The sequence below is a fragment of the Hemitrygon akajei genome, chromosome 19, assembly GCF_048418815.1.
Source record: "Hemitrygon akajei chromosome 19, sHemAka1.3, whole genome shotgun sequence".
Classification (NCBI taxonomy): Eukaryota; Metazoa; Chordata; class Chondrichthyes; order Myliobatiformes; family Dasyatidae; genus Hemitrygon; species Hemitrygon akajei.
Window position 1 is genome coordinate 7,805,961 of NC_133142.1, and position 23,185 is coordinate 7,829,145.

The window sequence follows — 23,185 nt, forward strand, 5'->3', positions numbered from 1 at the left end:
CTGAATTTTGAGTGGATTTTTGGTGCCAAATGCAGAAACCATCTCAAAAGGATGAACAAGCCGCCGTGACACACAACCTACCACGTAGCTGTAAGACTTTGCTCACCTGCTGTTGGATCATCTTCAGGCAACATCACCAGTGTGTAACAGATGCCTGCCTGGTTATAAGGTAAGCTCGCTGCTGGAATACAACACACCACTTCATAACCTTCTGTGGGATCCATCTGCACTGTGACATTCTCCAGGATCTGATCATTTAGAGTATTTGTACAGTCAAACTGAAACCAGATAAAAATTATTTTAAACACACAGTAAAATTGTCACCTCATTGCACAGCTACAGGAACCGTGTTAGAGATTTACAGTCCACACCCCTTTCAATATGGTCCTCAGCTCTGTATGGTAAGGGGATTTTAAATGAGATGCTCTTTTCTTAAATTCTTGTTTACAGCAAAGAGAGTCAAAGCAGATCACGTTAACCTAAATTCTCCACGGTGAAAGGCCCCTCATACAATGCAAAACGCTATAATATTTTGTCATTTTTTGTCTAGGGAAAATAAAACTCACCTCCACTGATTCACTACCTAAGTAATTAGGACCAAATGAACAGATGAATGTAGATAAAAAACACAAAATGCTGGCAGAACTCAGCAGGCCAGACAGCATCTATGGGAGGAGGTAATAACGGCGTTTCGGGCCGAAACCCTTCACTCCTGATCAAAGGGTTTCGGCCCGAAACGTCGTTATTACCTCCTCCCATAGATGCTGTCTGGCCTGCTGAGTTCTGCCAGCATTTTGTGTTTTTTATTTATGTCCAGCATCTGCAGATTCACTCATGTTGCAGATGAATGTAGATCCCTGCTAATCAATGGTGGGAGAATGGGGTTGAGAGGGATAATAAATCTGACGTGATAGAATGGTGGGGCAGACTCAATGGGCTGAATAGCTTAATTCTGCTTGTGGGAATATGGCAGCCCAACTCTGCATACCTCTCTACCCTCAGTAACCTGATACCACCGCTCTGCCCATGACCACAAGAAACTGCAGGGAGCTGTGGACACAGCTCAGCACATCACAGAAACCAGCCTCTCCTCTATGGTCTCTGTCTATACTTGTTGCTGTCTCGGAAAAGCAGCCGGCAGAATCAAAGACCGCATCCACCCTAGACATACTTTCTTCTCTACCTCCCATTGAGCAGAAGATACGAAAGTTTGAAAGCACGTACTACCAGACTCAAGGACGGCTTCGACCCCTCTGCTATAAGACAACTGAACAGTCACCTAGTACAACGAGATGAATTCTTGACCTGATGTCTTATTGTTTGCCTGCAGTGCACTTTCACTGTAACCAACTGTTTATTCTCCATTGTTAGTTACCTTGTGCTACCTCAGCACACTGTGTTAGTATGGTAGTCAGCACAACACTTACAGTGCAGGTAACCCAGGTTCAATTCCCACTGCTGAGTTTCCATGTTCTCCCTGTGACCAAGTGGGTTTCCTCCGGGTGCTCTGGTCTCTTCCCACAGTACCGGCTAATAGGTTAATTGGTCATTGTAAATTGTCTCATGATTAGGCTAGGGTTAAATTAAGGGACTGCTGGACAATGCAGCTCAAAAGGCGGGAAGGGCCCATTCTGAACTGCATCTCAATAAGTAAGTAGATTTGTACGAACAGTAGTTCAGTAAATCACAGGAGCTGAATTAGGCTATTCAGCCATTGAGGCCGTTCTGACATTCAATCATAGCTGATTTATTTTCCTTCTCACCGCAACCTTTGAAACCCTTGCAGCTTTTTACTGTACCTCAGTACATGTGACAATACTAAACTTTATTATCTTATCTTGAACCAGGCTCACATGTAGAACTATCTATACAAGATGCTAGAGATTGAACTATTTCACCAAGTGCATCACTAGATGATACCTCACCCTGCCTTAAAAAATACTCAAAATCTCTGCTTCCATTGTGTTTTGGGGAAAAGAGAGTCAAGGATTCGCAATCATCAGAAAACCTCAATTCACCTTGTATCTGCTTTAAACAACATTCCCCTTGCTTTTAAATAGTGACCCTTTGTTCTAGATTCTTCCACAGAAGGAAGCATCCTTTTCATAACCAACTTGACAAGGTATCTGGGGATTTTGTACCCTTTAATGTGAGTCAGGAAGCTGCCTTGTGGCCAATGGCACTCAGTCTTGTGTCTGCATGTTTGTGCATCATCCATGGCTCAGCGGGCAGCAATCCCATTACTGGAACAAAGGGATGTGGATCACGTTGGGCACAATCCAAGCTGCACTGGCCAGTGCCAATACTATCAGAGTTGCTCATTTAAGATTGAGATATGAAGCTGGGTTCCTGACTGCAACCTCAGATGGCACTAAGTATCTAATGGCATTATTTCAAAGAACAGTTGTTTATCCCAACAGACAGAGTCTTTGTGCTTGTGGTTTTGTGTTGTGCCAAACAGGCTGCTGCGTTTTCTGTATTACAGGTTATATGGAACACAGAACATTACTGCATAGTACAGGCCCTTCAGCCCACAATATTGTGCTGATCCATTAACCTACTCTAAGATACCCTTCCCTCCTACAAAACCCTCCATTTTTCTATCATTCATGTGCCCATTTACCTATAAGCTCACACTGGTGGCTAACGAAACAAGGAAAACACTAAATACTTCCTTAATCTCACTTTTTCTGGCAAACAATCATCACAACTAATCATCTGTAACTTCCCTTTGGACTTGGAGGCAATTCAGTGCGACAAAACTGAGGCAAAGTGAGGCAGTAAACCTGTTGCTTAGAGCGAGGGAGACCCAAGGTTGAATTGTCTTATGCGGCATGCTGAATTGGAAAAGTCAGGTACAAGCCGGAACGAAGCGGCGGGGTCCAGGCCCCAGAAGGCATCGATTTAACTCACCTGAAACACAATGTGATTGACAAAAGTGTGCTTGGTACACCGGACGACATACTCTGTCTCAGATTCTGTGAGAGGGATGGGGTTGGATGAGGACTTGAAAAGTGCACCCAACTCCTTGAACTCTGGGACAGCAGAGAGTTGCTCTGAAATGGAATAAGACTGTCACTTGCACTGATGGTGGAAATTCTGAAACAACTTCTACAAGGGAAATTTCAATTATTGCTGGGTTAAACTGTCCCTACCTTGGAAAATGTCCTGTCTGCTTGAGGCCACTTTTTCTGGCACCTTCACTGAAGTTGCCGGGGTGATTTCTGGTGTAAGAAATAAAACAGACAAAATCAAATCAAATTCAATGGAACAAAGAAGTGATATGCTAGGGGGGGGGGGGGGGGGGGAGGGAGAAAGGGAAGGGAGACTGAAAAGAGTAGGAAAAGTACCTCCCATATACTTCCCAAGCTTTCAAAGCATTCCATCCTGCTTTTCCATGGGGCTCAAGCGACAGCAGCATTTAACACAGGTTTTTATGTTGGTAGAGGTGGCGTTTATTTGATTAGTTTGAAAGATGCGGCTGGGAGGGGAATGAGGAGCGGAGAGTGATGGACCAGATTTCAAGGCCTTTTCCAATCACTTAACTTTCCTAAGTGTAGCTTCAGGGTAGAGAATAATTAAAACAACATAGAAGAAAAGCCTTTAATGCCATTGTTTCACTTTAGGAGAGCTGGGTGTTTTGACGTTAAACCCCAATTATGAAAATAGAAATTTAAGGCAGATGAGGATGACTAAAAGTCATCAAATGTTACTTCACTGACTCATCCAGACAGAAATAGTTTGCATTCTTACCCTGCCCCTTCATGTTCGTTTATCAAAAGGCATCAGGTATAATTCCAATTCTAGACTGCTTGGGTAAGGACCAGTCAATTGGGAACTAGGAACCAATAAAACACGTAGAATGGCGCAAATCAGCACTGTGCTGCAGAGAGTCTACCTACCAGACTTCTGTTCAGAGATGGGGGCCATAGATAATGGAACTGATTTCAGGTCGAAGGGTTTCTCAGACGGCTCCAGAGTGTAGTGGTGCAGAGCTCGCTCCAGGCCTGGAATGGACACTTGCAGGCCTGAACAAGAAATTACATTGTTCATCATGCTTTATATACAGTAAAACTCCAATAATTCAGCATTTTAGGACTGACAGATCTCCCAGACAACTGATGTTATAATAAATTTTCCAGTGAACCAGGTTAAGTTCTGGGGTTGGTGGGAATGGGTTTCCCCCACTGGTTACAGGACAGGTTTACAAGAGTTTATGGAAATTTCTTCACCCAGAGGATGGTGAACCTGCCCAATTATCTACCACAGAAGACAGTGGAGCCAAATCATAAAATATCTTCGAGGAGGAGAAAGTATCTTAAATGCTATGGAGATGACAGAATATGGGTATCAAAGTGGAAGGCAAGCCCTAACAGTATTGATGGGCCAAATGGCCTAATCCTGGGGTGGCACAGTAGCGTAGCGGTTAGCATAACACTATTACAGCGCCAGAAGATCAGGGTTCAATTCTTGTCACTGTCTGTAAAGTGCTTGTATGTTTTATCCATGACTACGATGGGTTCCTCCAATTTATTCCCACATTCCGAAGACGTACAGGTTAGGGTTGTTATGTCGGCACCAGAAGCATGGCAACATTTGCGGGCTGCTCCAGCACAATCCTAGAACTGTGTTCGCTGTTCACACAAACAAAGTATTTCACTGTCTTTTTTCAATGTACATAAGTCAAATAAAGCGTAGTTTCATCTTTCATCTCCTGCTCAGACTTTGTAAGGTTTTATTACAACAGAAGCAGGTTTATTATCACTGACATATGTCAAGAAATTAGTTGTTTTGCAGCAGCATAGTTCAATACATAAAATATATAAGTTACGGTAAGAAATACAAAATTAATCAGTGCAAAAAAAAGCAAAATAGTGAGTTAGTGTTCATGATCCATTTAGGAATCCGATGGCCGAAGGGAAAAAACTGTTCCTAAACCTGTCTTCCAGCTCCTGTACCTCCTCCCTGATGGTAATGATGACCAAGACAAAGCAGCTGTTGAAAATAAATTATACAAAATGGCAGAGATTGAAGATGAAATCCCATTTTTCCCTGAGGTCTGTGGGTATTGAAGCACTTGGCATTAGCAGGAATGTGATTAGGGTAAGAACACTACAGCACAATTCTGTTCCTGGCATTGGTGTTTCCATGCCAGGCTGTGACGTAACCAGTCAAGATATTCTTGACTACGCATCCATAAGTTTTAGGTGACAGGCCAATCTGTATAAATTTCTGAGTTCCTCCTTTGCACTATTGGCTTTGCAGGCTCAAGGACAGCTTCTATTCCAGTTATCAGTCTCTTGAACAGACCTTTCATATACTGAGAAATGAAGTCTTGGTCTCCCAAGTTACCTTGTCGTGGTATTTGCACTCTCACCACCTCGGGTGCCTATGACTTAACTAATTGTATGTATTGCACTGTACATTGATGTTACGAAAATAGGCAACATAATTCTCTTACCATTGAGGATGTAGGCAGAGTTTAGAGCTTTCTGTTTCTGTTCCAAAACATGTAGATAGAAGGTGGCCCTATCTCGCACCTCGTTGTCATCGTCCATCATGCACCTGTCGAGAGTACAGAGCTGCATCAGCAATCTGTCACCGGTGGCAAGACCTTCACATCCAGTGCATGCAGAGTTAAGATTCTGGCAGGGCTTAGGTAGGAAGAGATCAGATTTACTTGCCCACCTCAGCAAGGTTTTAGGAGCTGGGCAGAAAGTGGTAGCACTTTCAGTAACTTACAAACATAAGAGGAACAATTTGCAGGATAACAGAGAATCAAACTGAATACTGGGTCAGCACTGGGATAATCGACTAAATGACCTTTTGTGCTGAGTCTGTCAATGAAATAATACCCTCCCCCAAATGCTTCAGGAACAAGTTACCAGGCCAGATTTCAAGTTGGATGAGAGCTCCCATATAAAAATAAATACCATATGAAAATTTTTATTACAAAAATTACATCTAGTACCCTTTAGCAATATGTCCTTCTTAATAAACATTACAACCTATCAAAGCAGCACATGAAAGTAATTCAAATAAATGGGAGATTGAATACAGAACCTAGTGTCTGGGGGTCTATAAATGGTCTGTTAGAAAGTGTAAAGCACTTAAAATCTTGAAGATTGACAGTGAGGTGAGAACAAGTTCATTATATAATTTACAACAGTAAGTATGTATACCATCAAATGAAACAACATCCCCCCGGACCAAGGTGCATAATACAGTACATACAACTCACACAACACAAAGTAATACTATCACAAATAAAAATAATATATTCCAGAAGACTGACATTTGTGCTTTTACAGCACAAGTTAAAAAGTAAACAGTATAATGCTACAGGTGCTTAATAAGTGATGAAACATGAATGGTGATGAAGTAGAGTGAAATTCCAAAAAAACAACTTTAACTTTAAGCCTTCTCTCTGCCTGTACATGAATCAGCATGTTTCCGCACCGGCTTACTCAATTAAGCAACCTTCACCCAAACTGAAATGCCAATCAAGACAGATACAGCAGTTCTATTCTCTGGAGAAGTTTGCGATCAATCCCTGCGTCAAAATCCTTATTTCTCAAATGGCTGGTATCATTAACCCTTCCGTAACTTTACAGCTGTGGTACATCATAAATCTGCTAAAATGCTGTCCAATTAGATTCCCACTTACTAAAGCATATTGCAGAGATGTTTATTCACCTGTATCTGTGTCTTTACCTGTGCCACTTCACAAGCAGAGCTCTCAATTAGTCACAGTCACTTTTCCCACTGTTCCCTCACCATTTATTCAATTTCCTGTTGAAATGTATTATTGAATCTACACTCAGTAGTCACCTTCTGAGGTAAACCTGTACAGCTGCTTATTATTGCAAATATCTAATCAGTCAATCCTGTGGCAGCAACCTAACCCATGCCGACATGGTCAAGAGATCAGCTCAGACCAAACATCAGAATGGGGAAGAACTGTGATCCAACTGACTTTGACCTTGGAATGATTTGGAATGGTTTGAGTATCTCCAAAACTGATCTGGGATTTTCACACACAACAGTCGCTTGAGTTACAGAGAACAGTGTAGTGAGTGGAAGTTCTGGGGTGAAAATGCCTTGTTAATGAAAGAAGAGATTCCTGTTCAAGCTGACAGGAAGGAGATAGCAACTCTAATAACCTCACATTATAATAGTGTTATGCAGAAGAGCATCTCTGAACACACATCAAACCTTGAAGTGGATGGGCTATGAACATACACTCAGTGGCCACCTTATGAGGTACAGGAGGTACTAACAAAACAGATAGAGTGTATGAGTGTATGTTCACTACCTTTTCCAAGTAGTGTGGTCCAGATGATTATAACTGATTGCATTGAAGAAATACTCATTTACATGCCACCTCTGATGATGACCTTAAATCAGGGGTTCCCAACCTTTTTCATGCTATGGAGCCCTACCATCAACCAAGGGGTTCATGGACCCCAGGTAGGGAACTGCTCCCTTAAATCTATGTCTGGTGTTACTGATTCATCTGTTACAGATTGTAAAAGCTCTCTATGATTTTGAACACTAAGATCAAAACAATTCCTAACTTAATCTAACCTAATCTCAGTGCTAAGATCTAGTCTCACTGTTAACTGAAAAATAATCAACCCTTTTCCTGCAATGATTCCTTCTGCCAGTCTCTACACATAACTTCTCTTGGTAAAGTAGCAGAGATCAGAACCAAACTCCTAGGTGAGAAACACCATACGAAGTACAGGGAATCCAAATGCCAGCTGATCACAGCAGGGGTAAACTGTAGCTAATCCCACGTTCATAGTAAATTTCAGTCCTGGTCATCTCATTATAGGAAGGAAGTGGAAGCCTAGAGAGGATGCAGATGAGATTTGCAAGGGTGTTTTCGGGATTAAAGTTCATTCATTCATTATGTGCCTTGTCATATGACATGGGTGATCATGCTCTTGACCATGACTGTTTTTGGCAACATTTTCTATAGAAGTGGTTTTGCCAAAGCCTTCTTCTGGGCAGTGTCTTTACAAGACAGGTAACCCCAGCTATCGTCTATACTCCTCAAAGACTGTCTGCCTGGTGTCAGTGGTTGCATAACCAGGACTCGGGACGTGCAGCAGCTGCTCACACGACCATCCACCTCCTGTTTCCATGGCTTCATGTGACCCTGATCGGGGATTAGATTACATGCTTTATTAAGGCAGGCTGAGTGAGCTAGGGCTTTTCTCTTTAGAGCGAAGTAAGATAAGAGGTGACGATAGAGATGTACTTGATAGAAGTCGTAGATCAAGTGGACACCCAGAGACTGGTTTTCCCTAGGGCTAACACCAGGGGGCATATTTCTAAGGCAAATGGAGGAAAGTATAGGGAGGACCTCAGAGGTAAGTTTTTACTTTAAACACACAGAGTGGTGAATGTGTGGAACACTGCCATGGGTGGTGGTAGAAGCAGATATGTTAGGCGCTTTTCAGAAATTCTTAGATAGGCAGATGGATGGTAGAACAATGGAGGGCTATCTAGAGGGAAGGCTTAGATCAGGGCTTCCCAACATTTTTAATGCCACAGACCAATATCATTAAGCAAGGGGCCTGTAAAACCCAGGTTAGGAATCCCTGGGTTAGATTGATATTAGAGTAGATTGCAAGGTCAGCATATCATGTGCTGAAAGGTCTGTACTATGCTGTAGTGTTCTATTATTGCCCAAGGCAGATATATTGTAAAACTTGTAATTTTTTTTCATGATTTTAAATCCCAAGTCTGGCCATGCAGGATTAAAATTATGCCAGAAAATATTATTGTACGCCAGCTAATGCAACAATATTGTCATCAGCAGTGGTTTGACACAGACATCAAGCCTTTTAAAAATGATTTCTGACACTGAGTTGAAAACACTTCATTAAAGTGGCACCTGGTGAAATTTAGCACCAACGAATCACGTAGAATCCTTGATATAAACAGACTGAATTTTAACCTCAAAAGATTTGATATCAATCAGTAACTCATACAGCATTGAGGTTTGATCGAGAGAACAATCGGACTTGCATTTATGAGCCTCTGGGACATCCCAAAGCACTTTATAGCCAGTGAACTGCTTTGAAATGTAGTGAAGTTTTGTACACAGGCAAATTCCCCACAGTATAAAAATATAACAAAGAATTTCTAATAAAAAACATATTTAAGCCTACAGAATAAAGAGGGCTGCCATGCTTCACATAAAAGCATTGCTTGCAAAGCCTTTTCACAACATTAGTGGAAGTATTGGTTCAGAGTATGCAGCTGACTAAGTTTCCCCCAGAGTTAGATAACCCACTGGCTGATGCAAGGTTGTTCCTTCCAATAAATCTGATGGCGCCGTTCCACAGCTGTCGGCATGGCAACAAATAACCAAGAGACCAAATATGGCAGGTCTCAATGAACCCAAGTAAAGGCGGCTAGCATTTTAAATATCAGCTTTCTCAATTTCCGGATGTCCCAAAGTGCTCTGCAGCCAATTAAATACATTGAAAGATGGTCACTGGTGTAACATAGAAAAAAGGCTGCAACTAAATCGGGCATCAGAAGATTGCACTAACAGAAAAACATTAACAGCCAAACTATTTGTTTTTTTTAAATATACAAGAGATGGGTTGAGGGAGATTATATAATGGTCTGTTCACAGAAATAGCTTTGTAAAATGTATTATTATTTTTGCAATCCATAAGTATTGCCAAACCTTTCTATTTGTTAAAAAAGGTTCAAGTCCTAGTTCTAGCACCCAAGCAACACACACAAAACGCTGGAGGAACTCAGCAGGTCAAGTAGCATCCACGGAGAGGAATTAACAGCAGACAACATTTTGGACTAAGACGCTTCATCAGGATTCCTTTCCTTAGATGCTGCCTAACTGCTGAATTCCTTCAGCATCTTGAGTGTGCTACTCTGGATTTCCAGTGTCTGCAGAAACTCTTGCTTACATAATTAATCCTGCCAGCCAGTTTAGTGTAAGTGCCGCACATCTGGAGTCATCACATAATGGACAGAATGTTGATCCAATGTTCACGTCCATTCAACGTGAAGAGTGATGCAACGTGAAGAATGATGCATCTTGCACTTAAATTCTGACATAACAAATCCTGAATGCCCAAAACATTTATTTTCTACATCTTATTTTGCCTACTGTTTTTAAGTGGTTCATGACCCACCATCTACATCATGATACCCACAAGACTGAAGGGTGATGAGCTTTGATGTCACCTTTGGGGCCTTTTCAAAGCGTTGCATCTAAAGAGAGCATTTCTGACAGTGCAGTACTCGCTCACAATTGCACGAGGGTCTGCTCAGATTCTCATTATCACCAACACCATTTCTTTAAACAATTCAATAAGATATTAAGCTGAATATATGTGGGGGAACAAAAACCAGCAACCTAACTGGTCTAATGGGAGGAACGTCAGTGAGTCCCTGGTGGGCAAAGGAAATGTTTCAAAGATAACATCGAAATCAGCCTGAAGAAATCTAAATAATGAAAGATATAACACTCAATAGGTAGATCTGTTCAAGAGGGAACTGTGCTATGAGAATGACCTCCACTGTGCTGCAGAGAACAAGCGAGACTGAAGTTAAAGACCTAACCACAGCCATCACTTACTCTGTGAATCCTGGATGGGCCTCTCCTGTCCTGTGAGGGCACACCAATTGACAACCCCTTAGGAGAACATCTTACTCGACTCGAATGATCGCACTATTACTAATGGGCAACATCAGTATTTCCTAACACAGCAGTACACATTAAATAGTGATCCCAGATGCCTGGTTGCTATATGACTTCTTTAAACGCACCAATGTGCAAGGAATTCACTTGGAAAGGTGTCTGACAGCAGATCTTAGCTCCAGATGGAAGATCTTACAGCCAGTTGCTCTACAGCCATAATAGAGATCTCTGCCATTCACCATCTTACTTTACCAGAATCAGATTTAATACCACCAGCATATGTTGCTTTGCAGCAGCAGTACATTGCAATACTTAGTAATAAAAACTATAAATTACAATAAGTATATACAAAATATAAATTTAAATGTAGTGCAAAAAGAGAGGGAAATAATACTGAGGAAGTGTTCAGGGGTTCATCATCCATTCAGAAATCTGATGGCAGAGGGGAAGGGTTGCTCCTGAAAGTTGCATGTGTCTCTTTAGGCTCCTGTATCTCCTTGATGGTAGCAATGAGAAGAGGGCACATCCTGAGTGATGGGGATCTTTAATGAAGGAATCAAATTAGTTACCTATCATCCAGTAAAATTATTCCTATGATCTGCTCCCACACCTCTTCACTCATATTCTACAAACCCCATTTCTAGAAAAGTTGGGATATTTTCCAAAATGCAATAAAAACAAAACTCTGTGATATGTTAATTCACGTGAACCTTTATTTAACTGACAAAAGTACAAAGAAAAGATTTTCAATAGTTTTACTGACCAACTTAATTCTATTTTGTAAATATACACAAATTTAGAATTTGATGGCTGCAACACACTCAACAAAAGTTGGGACAGAGGCATGTTTACCATTGTGTTACATCACCTTTCCTTTTAATAACACTTTTTAATCGTTATGGAACTGAGGATACTAATTGTAGTAGATTTGCAATTGGAAATTTTGTCCATTCTTGTTTGATACAAGACTTCAGCTGCTCAACAGTCCGTGGTGTCCATTGTCTGATTCTCCTCTTCATGATGCGCCATACATTTTCAATAGGAGATAGATCTGGACTGGCAGCAGGCCAGTCAAGCACACGCACTCTGTGTCTACAAAGCCACGCTGTTGTAGCCCGTACAGAATGTGGTCTGGTATTGTCCTGCTGAAATAAGCATGGATGTCCCAGGAAGAGACGTCGCCTTGATGGCAACATATGTCTCTCTAAAATCCTAATATACGCCTCAGAGTCAATGGTACCTTCACATACATGCAACTCACCCATGCCGTGGGCACTGATACACCCCAATACCATCACAGATGCTGGCTTTTGCACCTTTCGCTGATAACAATCAGGATGGTCGTTTTTATCTTTGGCACAGAGAACTCGACGCCTGTTTTTTCCGAAAACTAGCTGAAATGTGGACTCATCTGACCACAGCACACGGTTCCACAGTCTTTCGGTCCATCTGAGATGAGCTCGGGCCCAGAGAACTCGCCAGCGTTTCTGCATAGAGTTGATGTATGGCTTCCTCCTTGCGTAAAACAGTTTCAAGTTGCATTTCTGGATGCAGTGACAGACTGTGTTAAGTGACAATGGTTTTCCGAAGTACTCCCGAGCCCAGGTGGCTATAATTGTCACAGTAGCATGACGGTTTCTTAGGCAGTGCCGCCTGAGGGCTCGAAGATCACGCGCATTCAACAGCGGTTTCTGACCTTGCCCTTTACGCACTGTCTCTGAATTCTCTGAATCTTTTCACAATATTATGTACTGTAGATGTTGAAAGATCTAACTTCCCTGCAATCTTGCATTGGGAAATGTTCCTTTTGAACTGACTAATCTCTCACGAATTTTGGCACAAAGGGGTGAGCCATGACCCATCCTTGCATGCAAAGACTGAGTCTTTGATGGACGCTACTTTTATACCCAGTCATGATACTTCACCTGCTACCAATTAGCCTGCTTAATGTGGAGTCTTCCAAACCGGTGTTATTTGAATATTCTGTGCACTTTTCAATCTTATTTTAACTCTGTCCCAACTTTTGTTGAGTGTGTTGCAGCCATCAAATTCTAAATTTGTGTATATTTTCAAAATACAATTAAGTTGATCAGTAAAACTATTGAAAATCTTTTCTTTGTCCTTTTCTCAGTTAAATAAGGGTTCACGTGAATTAACATATCACAGATTTTTGTTTTTATTGCATTTTGGAAAATATCCCAACTTTTCAGGAAATGGGGTTTGTAAATGAAGCATTCTCTGAAGGTAAAAAACAATCTGCCCTCTACTTCTTTCCCTTCCTTTTAAGAGTCCAGACATGCTGGCAGACTATTCAATTGGACCTATCCTTCAATGAGGCATTTACCTGACTGAACATTTTCAATGTGAGAACCAGGTGACAAATGTCAAACTTGAGGTATGAGCCTGAGGTGCAATGCAAATACACAGAGGCCAAGAGGTTCCTGCCCTGGTTCAAATCTTACTCTTGAGTCAAGTACATAATGTGGGCTGATCCACTGGTACTAGTGCTGAGGTTTAGTTATACTATTGCGAGTGATCATTTATGGATGAAATATTAAATACAAACACACACAACATGCTGGAGGAATTCAGCAAGTAAGGCAGCTTTCATGGAGGAAATAAATTAAATGTTAACACCTTTTTTGTGCAAACTTAAAAGATCCTTTGGCACTTTCCAAGGAGCAGCACATTCTTCTGAATCTCAGCTTGCATTAATTTTCAACAAGTCCCTTAAAAGAGGGCGATCTAGCTATTTCATACATTTTATTCCTGTCTCGTCCCGTTTGGATGTCCTGACTCATTTATGAGGGATGATTGATAAGTTTGTGGCCTAAGGTAGAAGGAGATGAGTTATTAATTTCAAACTTTCTGCATAATCACTCAGAAGTGTTGACCTGCATGTGCATGTAATGAGAGCTGTATAACTCATCTCTTTCTACTGTAGGCCACAAACTTATCAATCACCCATCTGTGGACACGATCTGGAGGTCCAAGATCCATATGTTCCACGACAGCTGAAATGTGTAAATGCAGGAGGGGACTATGCTGAAAAATAAATGTGCTACGTTTTCTAAAATTTACTCCTACCCAAGGCCACGAATTTATCAATCACCCCTTGCCTCTCCACAGTGATTTCATTTTTAAAATACATTGCTGGCTGAGAAACACTTTGAACATCGTTTGGTCAATAAAGATTCTACAGAACTACTAATACTTTTACCAAAGCTTCCTTTCAATCAACATACTTGCTTGTGAATGAACCCGACATACTATTTTCCCTTCCTTCCTGTTACACTGTTTTCCATCAGACAGAGATACTGTGAAGAACAATTGTTGATATCCTTTCTGCCCCATCTCCCCCCACCCCCCCAACGCTTACCTAAAAACACACCAGCTGAGCTCCACACACTTCATTCTGAACAGTCAGTCACATGGCAAACCATATAAGAGGAGAGCACTGAGGGAATATGCTAAGTGAGTCACAGTTAAAGAGAAACCCTTTCATCAGCTTAAATATCTGTGAAGCTGACGCTGTATTTCTGAACACGATGCAAACTGTATCTTCAGGGAAAATAAATTGCATTGGAAAGTATATCTAGGCTCTGCAACCAAATACTTATACAGAGGAGAAAAATTATACTGGAGGGGAATTAAAAAGACAATAAGCTAAATATAGGGACTGGAACAGGACAGTCAATTCCACAAATTATATCATCTTCAAACCTTTTTTTTAAAAAAAGAACATTGTGAGTAAATTTATGTATAGTTTTTCTTGAATTCTATTGTATTGCTTTATTTTTCCTGTAAATGTCTGCAAGAAAATGAATCCCAAGGCAGAATATGGTACGTTGGTAATAAACTTACTTTGACATTAAGTAACATTGAAATGAGAGGATAATCTGAACCATGTACCTGCTCCCTGTAATACTAGATCTACAATGAGGACATAACATTATACTGGGAGGATAATTTTCATTGCACAACTTACCTCTTCAGTAACACGCTTACACTGGGGAACATGTCATCATTCTGGGCTCCAAACTTCGCCAAAGCACTCACAGCAGCTGTAAAAATATAGAAAGAGACAAGGTGATAACTTTTAATGTCAACTGTTGTGCAGTTTGAAGACAATTGAGTTTCAATGGGGCGAGGTTGTAGAGAAAGCAAAATGCTCCAGCTTCAGTTTCTGTCATAGGGAATCTGCTCACTCTCTTCCTCCAACAACACCCTCCCAGCCCCGAGCTGGGAATTTGCTCTAGCCACCACCCCGAGCAAGAAGTCTGCTCTCTCCCTCCAACACTCCCCCCCCGAGCAGAGAATCTGCTCACCCTCCCCCAACACGCATCCCCACCCCAAAGCAGGGAATCTGTTCACTCTCCTCCAACAAGCACCCCCACCCGAGCAGGGAATCTGCCCTCTCTTCCCCTCTCCCCCGAGCAGGGAATCTGCCATTTCCCTACCCTGAGAAGCGGATCTGCCCTCTCTTCCCAACTCCCCCCTTCGCCCTGAACAGGGAATCTGCCCTCTTCCCCTCCCCCCCCACCCCAAGCAGGGGATCTGCCCTCTCCCCCAATCCTCCCACCCCCAGGTGTTGAATCTACCTCTTCCCCCAAACTCCACCCCTCCCCTGGTGGGGAAGCTGGCCCTCTACCTCCGAGCAGGGAAACTGCCCTTCCCCTTCCACCCGAGCAGTGTAACTGCTCTCAAATGTCACTTCCAAGTTGGTTTTACATAACTAGATACAGGTTTACACCAGCAAGACCTCCTCCTGCTCTGTGTTGTAAATGTATTAAGGCCCGGGGCTGCTGGCTATTCAGACCTGCTCCTTTAAATTCCAACTTGATGATTGTGGATATCCATCTGACACCGTGCAGCATGTCCGCAAGCCTGGCTGGATTAGGCATTACAGCACAGCAGTCTCGGTAGATAAGTACCAGGTCAGAATGAAAGCATCATAAACTCATAAAGACATTCCGCCCATTGGGTCTGCTCTACATTCGATCATGACTGACTTATTTCCCCTCTCAACCACATTCTGCTGCCTTCTCCCACAATGTTTGACACTCTTAGTAATCAAGAACCTATCAACCTCTCCTTTAACTACACCCAAGACAGCTTCCACAGCTGTCTGTGACAATGAATTCCAGATTCAACATCCTCTGGCTAAAGAAATTCTTCATTATCCCTGTTCTAAAGGGACAGCTCTAAAGTTTCTTTTCCCACCTTCTTGGCCACTCGCTATTCAAGGATTCAGCAACAGAACATTAATACGTGCAACAGTGATTGGGACAGACACAGGAGGGACTCACCGGCTCGGACCTCTTCGTTCTCCAGGATGACCCGGTTGTAGATGAAGCGAATGTACTTGGAGGGATTAGGAGTCCGAGCTCCTTCTCTCCCAAGCAGGTGAAGGATTCGAGTGGCAAGCACAGTGAACTCACAGTCCTCAATGAATTCACAGAGATGCGCCAGGCCTGTCTCCTTGCTCTCGGGATTGTCCTCGATGATGCAGATGATGCATTCCACAATGGCACGCTTGTACTCAAACCCACCCTGGGTGAAGGGGGAGGAAGAAACAGGTCAGAACGCACAGGCAGTCTGGGATTCCCACTGCTCACAAGTCTAAAAGGAAGTCACAGCAGCTGGGAGCTTTGTGGATACTGCCACATCTAGTTATATTCTCAGTTAATCTACTTAGTTGAGCTAATTTGAGATAAATAAATGAATCTGAATCTAATTTAGGCAGGGTTGCACAGGGAGACAGATTTCGAATTTGTAAGACTGCTTCAACATTGCTAAACCGTATGTGCAAAATAAGAAATAAACTGAAATATTGTTTAAAATACTGGAATTTAAATAGTTAAGAACATAAAAGATTCACTTGGCCCATCACAACAGTGCCATCCCTTCAATTGGAGATATTCTTCCTAATCTCATTTACCCATTAAGATTCTTTTTTAGCCTCATGAGGGTGTATATTAAATTCCTCAGTGATCATTTTAAATACCTTTTAAACCAGAAAAGAGAAAAATTCCATTTAATACTAACAGTGCCAGCCATTATATGAGGCAATTTTCATCTTGAAGGACTTACTAACTTCTTATAAACACAAGAGATTCTGAAGATGCTGGAAAGCCAGAACTACAAACATTTTTCACTCTTATTCACTTCTTTCAACCATTTTCCCCTCAAGTTCCTTGAAAATAGGCCAAACACCAGCTTATCAGCTGCCAGCAATGTGTTGCTCAAGGCACAGGATGCAAAAAGCAATGAACTGATACATTCCAATTTCTTCCCTCATCTGCAAGATTCTCCAATTTCAGCAACACCTTCCTTGAGAACTTCAGCAACACCAAACTTGAGATAGCTAGATTGAGATCAGGAACTTTAAAGAACAAAAATCATATAAATGGCCAGGGCTACATTCCCAATGCACAACAGCCTTGCCTTTTCCCACAATGACATTACAACAAAATGTTTTTGTGAAAGAAGTCCCCCACCCACCCACATAAAAACACTTCATCTCTATAAAGTAATGGTTCAACTGGAGCATGCACTGAGTGGCCACTTTATTAGGCACACCTAATGCAAATATCTAATCAGCCAATCATGTGACAGCAACTCAATGCTTCAAAACATGCAGACATGGTCAAGAAGTTCAGCTGTTTTTCACAGCAAACATCAGAATGGGGAAGTAATATGATCTAAGTGACTCTGACTGGAACAATTGTCGGTCTAATTGCTCAGAAATTGCTGATCTCCTGAGATTTTCACACACAAGTCTCTAGAGTGTACAGAGAATGGTATTAAAAACAAAAAAAAATACCCAGTGAGCAGAGTTCTGTGGGAGAATATACCTTGTTAACAAGAGAGATCAGACGAGAATGACCAGACCAGTTCGAGCTGACAGAAAGGTGACAGTAACACAAATAAGCACGTGGTATGTAAAAGAGCATCTCCGAATGCACAAACGTTGAACCTCCAAGTGGTGAGCTACGGCAGCAAAAGACCACGAACATACTCAATGGCCAATTAATTAGGTACAGAGCGATGTAGCGCGGTATCCAGGCTGGAGTCGGTGCTGCCCTCCAGTGTTCGCTCAGCAGAAGACAAGTTATATTGTGATCAACTGCCGACTTCTATGGCATTCATGGACTTAAGAGTCCGAACTATTTTTTGCATAGCTGTATTTTACTGATGTCTTACATGTGCTTGCTATCTTGTAGGTACTATGTGTGCTTTGCGCTGTGTGTGATATTTGGTACGGTGTTTTACACCTTGACCCATGAGTAACGCTGTCTCATTTGGATGTATTCATGGTTAACTGACAAACAAACATGAGTGTAGTAAAGGGCAAACGATGTTCCTGGGCTTGTAATGAGGTCTGAAGTAAAGGCACATGTTCAAATCCTCCAACAGCCCAGGAGAATTTACACTCAGTGGCTACTTTAATAGGTACACTTTACTGGCTATAGAGTGTATAGTGCCCCAACACTCGTTCCTGGGCTTGTAATGAGGTCTGAAGTAAAGGCACATGTTCAAATCCTGCAACAGCCCAGGAGAATTTACACTCAGTGGCTACTTTAATAGGTACACTTTACTGGCTATAGAGTGTATAGTGCCCCACCACTCAAGTTATAAAAAATGCCAAATCTGTAAAAGGTGATGCAAAAAGAAATACGACAATGCTTCTAGATACAATTCTCTTTGGTTGCATTGCAGATGAAAGTTGGGTTTAAGCCCCAGCAGCAGAGACGATTGACAGCTGGTGCGTTCAGGATGACATCCCCAAATAAAAAGAAATGGTTTCAATCAGAAGAGTCAAAAGAGCACAGACTGAAGGTGACTGGCAAAAAAAAACATGACAAATGTACCTGCACATAGCAGATAGCAATGATCAAGAACTCTGCCTGAAAGGGCTGCAAGAATAGTTTCCAATGTAGCCTTCTAGAAGTAGGCAAAATTTGTACAACTAAAAAGGGATAAAGACGTCTACAAAAAGCAACAAGGACTTGAGTGGGTAAGCGTGACTTTTCTGATAGAAATTCCATAGAAACCAACATGCAAATTGTACAAAAATCTTAAATCTCACATTAATGTTAAATAGAATGGTATCAAATTTGATGAGAAAAGAGGAACTTTACATTAGTAAGACCATTGGTACTCAGGAGATATCAAAAGACAACTGTTAATATTAATCCAAGTGTCATAGATGAACCTACTCCTCCAATTATATAATCTTGGCAATGATTAATGTAAAGGATCCTGGGGCTGCAATGCGAGGTGGGCAAGACCATTTTTACTGACAGTGTGCTGCTGTAATCTAGGAAACACTCTGTTGCAAGGAAGGAAGTTGTAGGGTCAGACAAATGCAGCATGGAAGGTAACCATTCAGCATGTCTTGTCCGTACTAATCAATTTGCCCACTTTCTTGCTCTTATGGTCATAGAGCATTACAAGAGTAGAAACAGGCCCTTCGGCCCATCTGGTATGTGCTGAACTGTTATTCTACCTAGACCCATCGTCCCACACCTGGGCCATAGTCCTCCATACCTCTCCTACTCATGTACCTATCCAAACTTCAGTTAAGTGTTGTAGTCAAACTCACATCCACCATTTCCACTGGCAGCTCGCTCCACATTTGTATCATCCTCTGACTGAAGTTCCTAACCTATGACCTCTAGTTCCAGTCTCACCCAGCCTCAGAGTAAACACAATCAGGCTTTTATCACTATCTATATCCATAATTTGGTATATCTCTATCAAATCTCCCTTCATTCTCCTATGCTCCAGAGAATGAAGACCCAGCCTATTCAATCTTGCCCCATAACTCAGATCCTCAAGTCCCACCAACATCCTCGACTCACTTGGCCCCACCTTCATCTATTCCTTTCATCTAACTTTCATCCCTGAAGTACCAAACATGGACTGGGTGACTGCTTCATAGGGCATCTCTCTTCAGTCTTGGAATGGTCTGTCACTTCAATTCTTTGTCCCACTTGATCTCTCAATCTTCACACCGCACCCCCGCATACCATACCAACAAAGTCCAACATCTGACTTAAATACCGAGTTTGAGTATTTCAGATAACCAAATATTCTTCTCTTTTTGTACAATTAAGGTTAGGGATAGCAAATTGTGGGCTAATGGCTTAAGTGACAACACTTGAAGTCTGTCCCCAGCATAATCCTCACTGATTTAATTTGATGCAAATAACACATTTTACTGCATATTTCAATATTTCGTTGTACAAATGACAGATAAAGCTAAGTTGAAGCTTTCACCTGTGCAGCCCTTACAGATGTAAGAATTTCTGCTTCAGTTGCTTCTTTTCCCTGTCTGCCTGAACTTGGTCTGCACCCATTCACAGATATTCCCTCTGTTCACTTTACTGCAATGTAAAAACTCGCTTGTTCACTTTACCCATTCTGATGAAGGGTGAATGATCTGAAACCTCGACCCTGGTTCCCCTCTCTGGATGCTGCCTGACTTGCTGTAGTTCTAAGAGTACACAATACCAGTTAGGTACCAGCTTGAATTTTGTGTATATTTGTTTTCTTTGTATTAGAGAATGCTCAGGGAAGTGCCCTGATGAAGGGTTTCAAACCGAAACATCGACTGTTTATTCCCCTCCACAGGTGCTGCCTGACCCACTGAGTTCTTCCAGCATTTTGTGTGAGAATCTCAGGGGAGACTTCACTGAAATTCACAGAATGGAAGGGCCCAAATAGAGCATATACGAAGCATCTAACTCCCTTAAAAAAAAAGAGGGCACAGATTTAAAATAAATGATAGAAGAACAGAATGAGGAAATAACTTTCACCCAGCGATGGTGAGCATCTGCAACACTCTGCCTTTAACAGGTGGTGGAAGGGAGAAACTTCATCACATTTAAACAGTACCTGGATGTCAACTTGAAAAGCCGTGACTTGCCGGGCCATGGACCCAGTGCAGGGCAAGGTTGGGTCACTTTTGCCAAACAATACATGGACTAAATAAACAACATGTCTAGCTAGGCTCTTAACTAAGCAATTAAATATATTTTTTAATAAATTCACCCCAGAATGTAGGTGCTGCTGGCAAGAGTAACACCCTTGGCTGCCTTTGAAAAGGTGATGACAAGTCACCTTGAGATTGGAGTCCTTCTGGTGGAGGTATTTTCATAACGCTGCTTCATCATTGCTGGGCCTCCCACTGGACTTTAGCTCAGCGATAATGAAGCAGCAATGATTTATTTCCAAGTCACAGTGGTGTGCGACTTGGAAGGGGACTTGCTAGTAATGGCAAAAGCAGGCACCTGCTACCCTTGACTAAACTATAGAGGTTGTCAGACGTGTTAGGTAGCAAAGAATTTATTTATAAATTTATTTTTTTATTGAGACGTAGTGCAGAACAGGGCTTTCTGGCCTTTCAAGCTGCACCACCAGCAACCCCCAATTTAACCCTTGCCTAATCACGGAACAAATTATAATGATCAATTAACCTACTAACCAGCAAGCCTCTGGACTATGGGAGGAAACTAAAGTAGCTGGGGAAAACCCATACATTCCATGGGAAGGACATACAATGCCAGAATTGAAGTCCAAACTCCGATGCCCTGAGCCATATTAATACTGCACTAACCACTATACTACCATTGTGCCCGACAGTGGACAGGCCACTACACTGCATTTTGTTAATGGCATACACTGTGTCTACAACACACCAGCTGTACAAAGAATGAATGCTTATGGTGGCAAGTACCATTGAGTATATTTACAAGGAGTGCTGCCACAAGAAAGCAGCATCCACCATCAAGGTCCCACCATCCAGAACATGCCTTTTTTTCACTACTACTGTTCCACTGGTCCGGACATACAGGAGCTTTAAGACCCCATACTACCAAGTTCAGGAACAGTTGTTATCCTACAACCAACAGACTCCTGAACCAGAATGGATAATTTCACTCACCTCAACTCGGAACTAACTCTACAACCTACAGACTCACTTTCAAGGACTCTTTACAATTCATGTTCTCAAAATTATTTTTCTTATTTGCACCAATTTGTCTTCTTTTGGACACTGGTTGTTTATCAATACATTTATATATAATTTTTCATAAATTTGATTGCATTTCTGTATTTTGCTGTAAATGCCTTCAGGAAAATGAATCTCAAACTAGTATATGGTAATATATATGCACTTTGATGATAGTTTTACTTTGCCTTTGACTTTTTAAATAAATTTACAGATGGGCTGCAGTAATTTACAGGGCATTAAGCTCACAGAGCATTCCGTGAGCTGCACTCAACCAAGCTAGTAAGAGGTATTCATCATCCCCTTGATTAGTGATGGAGTAGGAGTTAGCTAGTACCACTCACCACAAGATACAAAGCCCTTGAACTTAGAACATCAGACCATTATACATAGGAGAAATAGGCTATTCAGCCCATTGTGTCTGCTCCACCATTCCATTATAGCTGATTTATTATCTCTCTCAGCCCCATTCTTCTGCCTACTAATGACGCCCTTAACTAATCAAGAACCTATGAATCTCCACTTTAAATACACCCAATGACTTGGCCTCCACAGCTGCATGTAGCAATGAATTCCATAGATTCACCAAACCCTTGCCCAAAAAAATCTTCCTCGTCTATGTTCTAACTTCTCTTGTAGTCAGTGTTTGTGTGTCTGCTATAGTTAAGCTTCTGATTACTGGTGACTCCAAGATATTGGCAGTTAGGGACCAGGCAATGGAAGTGAATCAAAATGAGAAACACAAGGATAATGTTTACCCCTTCCTACAGATGCTGCCTGACCTGCTGAGTTCCTCCAGCATTTCGTCTGTGTTTCTCCAGAATCCCGTTTATTATCACTGACACAATAAATTGTGAAATGTTTTGTTTTATAGTAGTACAGTACAATAAATTAAAAATACTATACAATAAGAAATATCAAAATAATAAGTACAAAATGAAAACAAAATAGTGAGTTAGTGTTCATAGACCATTCAGAAACCTGATAGCAGAGGAAAAAAGCTGTGTAGTGCCAAGGAAGGTGACTAGACTGTCTTTTATTGGGCATGTACTGTAGAAAGAAGCACAAACTCTCCCAACAATAAACTGACTCCTAATCTTAAACTACAAATTAAAACTTCTGGCTGTTAAAGTGCTACGTTTCACATTAACGTACCTCTTCTCGCAGCATGGTGAACAGGAAGTTCATCATCACAGAGTGCTTCCGTGGGTACTTCTGACACAGAGCACTGATGGCCTGGACCACCACCACCTACACAAGAATCAAGAAAACAGCAAACACCAGATTAGGGAAGACTCCATTCAGACATCGCTATTTCCTTTCAATAAGAATTTAAAAATTAAAACAACTAGAAACATCACAAGCACAGAATATAATATACAAGAAACCGGTGATTAAAAATAGAAAGTGCCTGTAGGAGCCATATATCTGTTCTCTACCTGCATTGTATTCTATGTTGTGCTAATCAAGATTCAACAGTC

General features: G+C 41.6%; 1 protein-coding gene across 2 annotated transcripts in view; it reads right to left on the bottom strand.

Annotated features, from left to right (window-relative positions):
* copg2 (COPI coat complex subunit gamma 2) overlaps positions 1-23,185 on the bottom strand; it is a 111,100-nt gene that overhangs the window by 10,317 nt on the left and 77,598 nt on the right. For both annotated transcript variants that reach the window (XM_073072040.1, XM_073072039.1), the window contains exons 13-20: positions 22,860-22,955; positions 15,997-16,240; positions 14,676-14,751; positions 5,462-5,565; positions 3,903-4,028; positions 3,156-3,224; positions 2,914-3,056; positions 107-278 (exon numbers count right to left, since the gene is read on the bottom strand). In XM_073072040.1, coding sequence (XP_072928141.1) covers positions 107-278; positions 2,914-3,056; positions 3,156-3,224; positions 3,903-4,028; positions 5,462-5,565; positions 14,676-14,751; positions 15,997-16,240; positions 22,860-22,955 — 1,030 coding nt within the window. The remainder of the gene's footprint in view (positions 1-106; positions 279-2,913; positions 3,057-3,155; positions 3,225-3,902; positions 4,029-5,461; positions 5,566-14,675; positions 14,752-15,996; positions 16,241-22,859; positions 22,956-23,185) is intronic.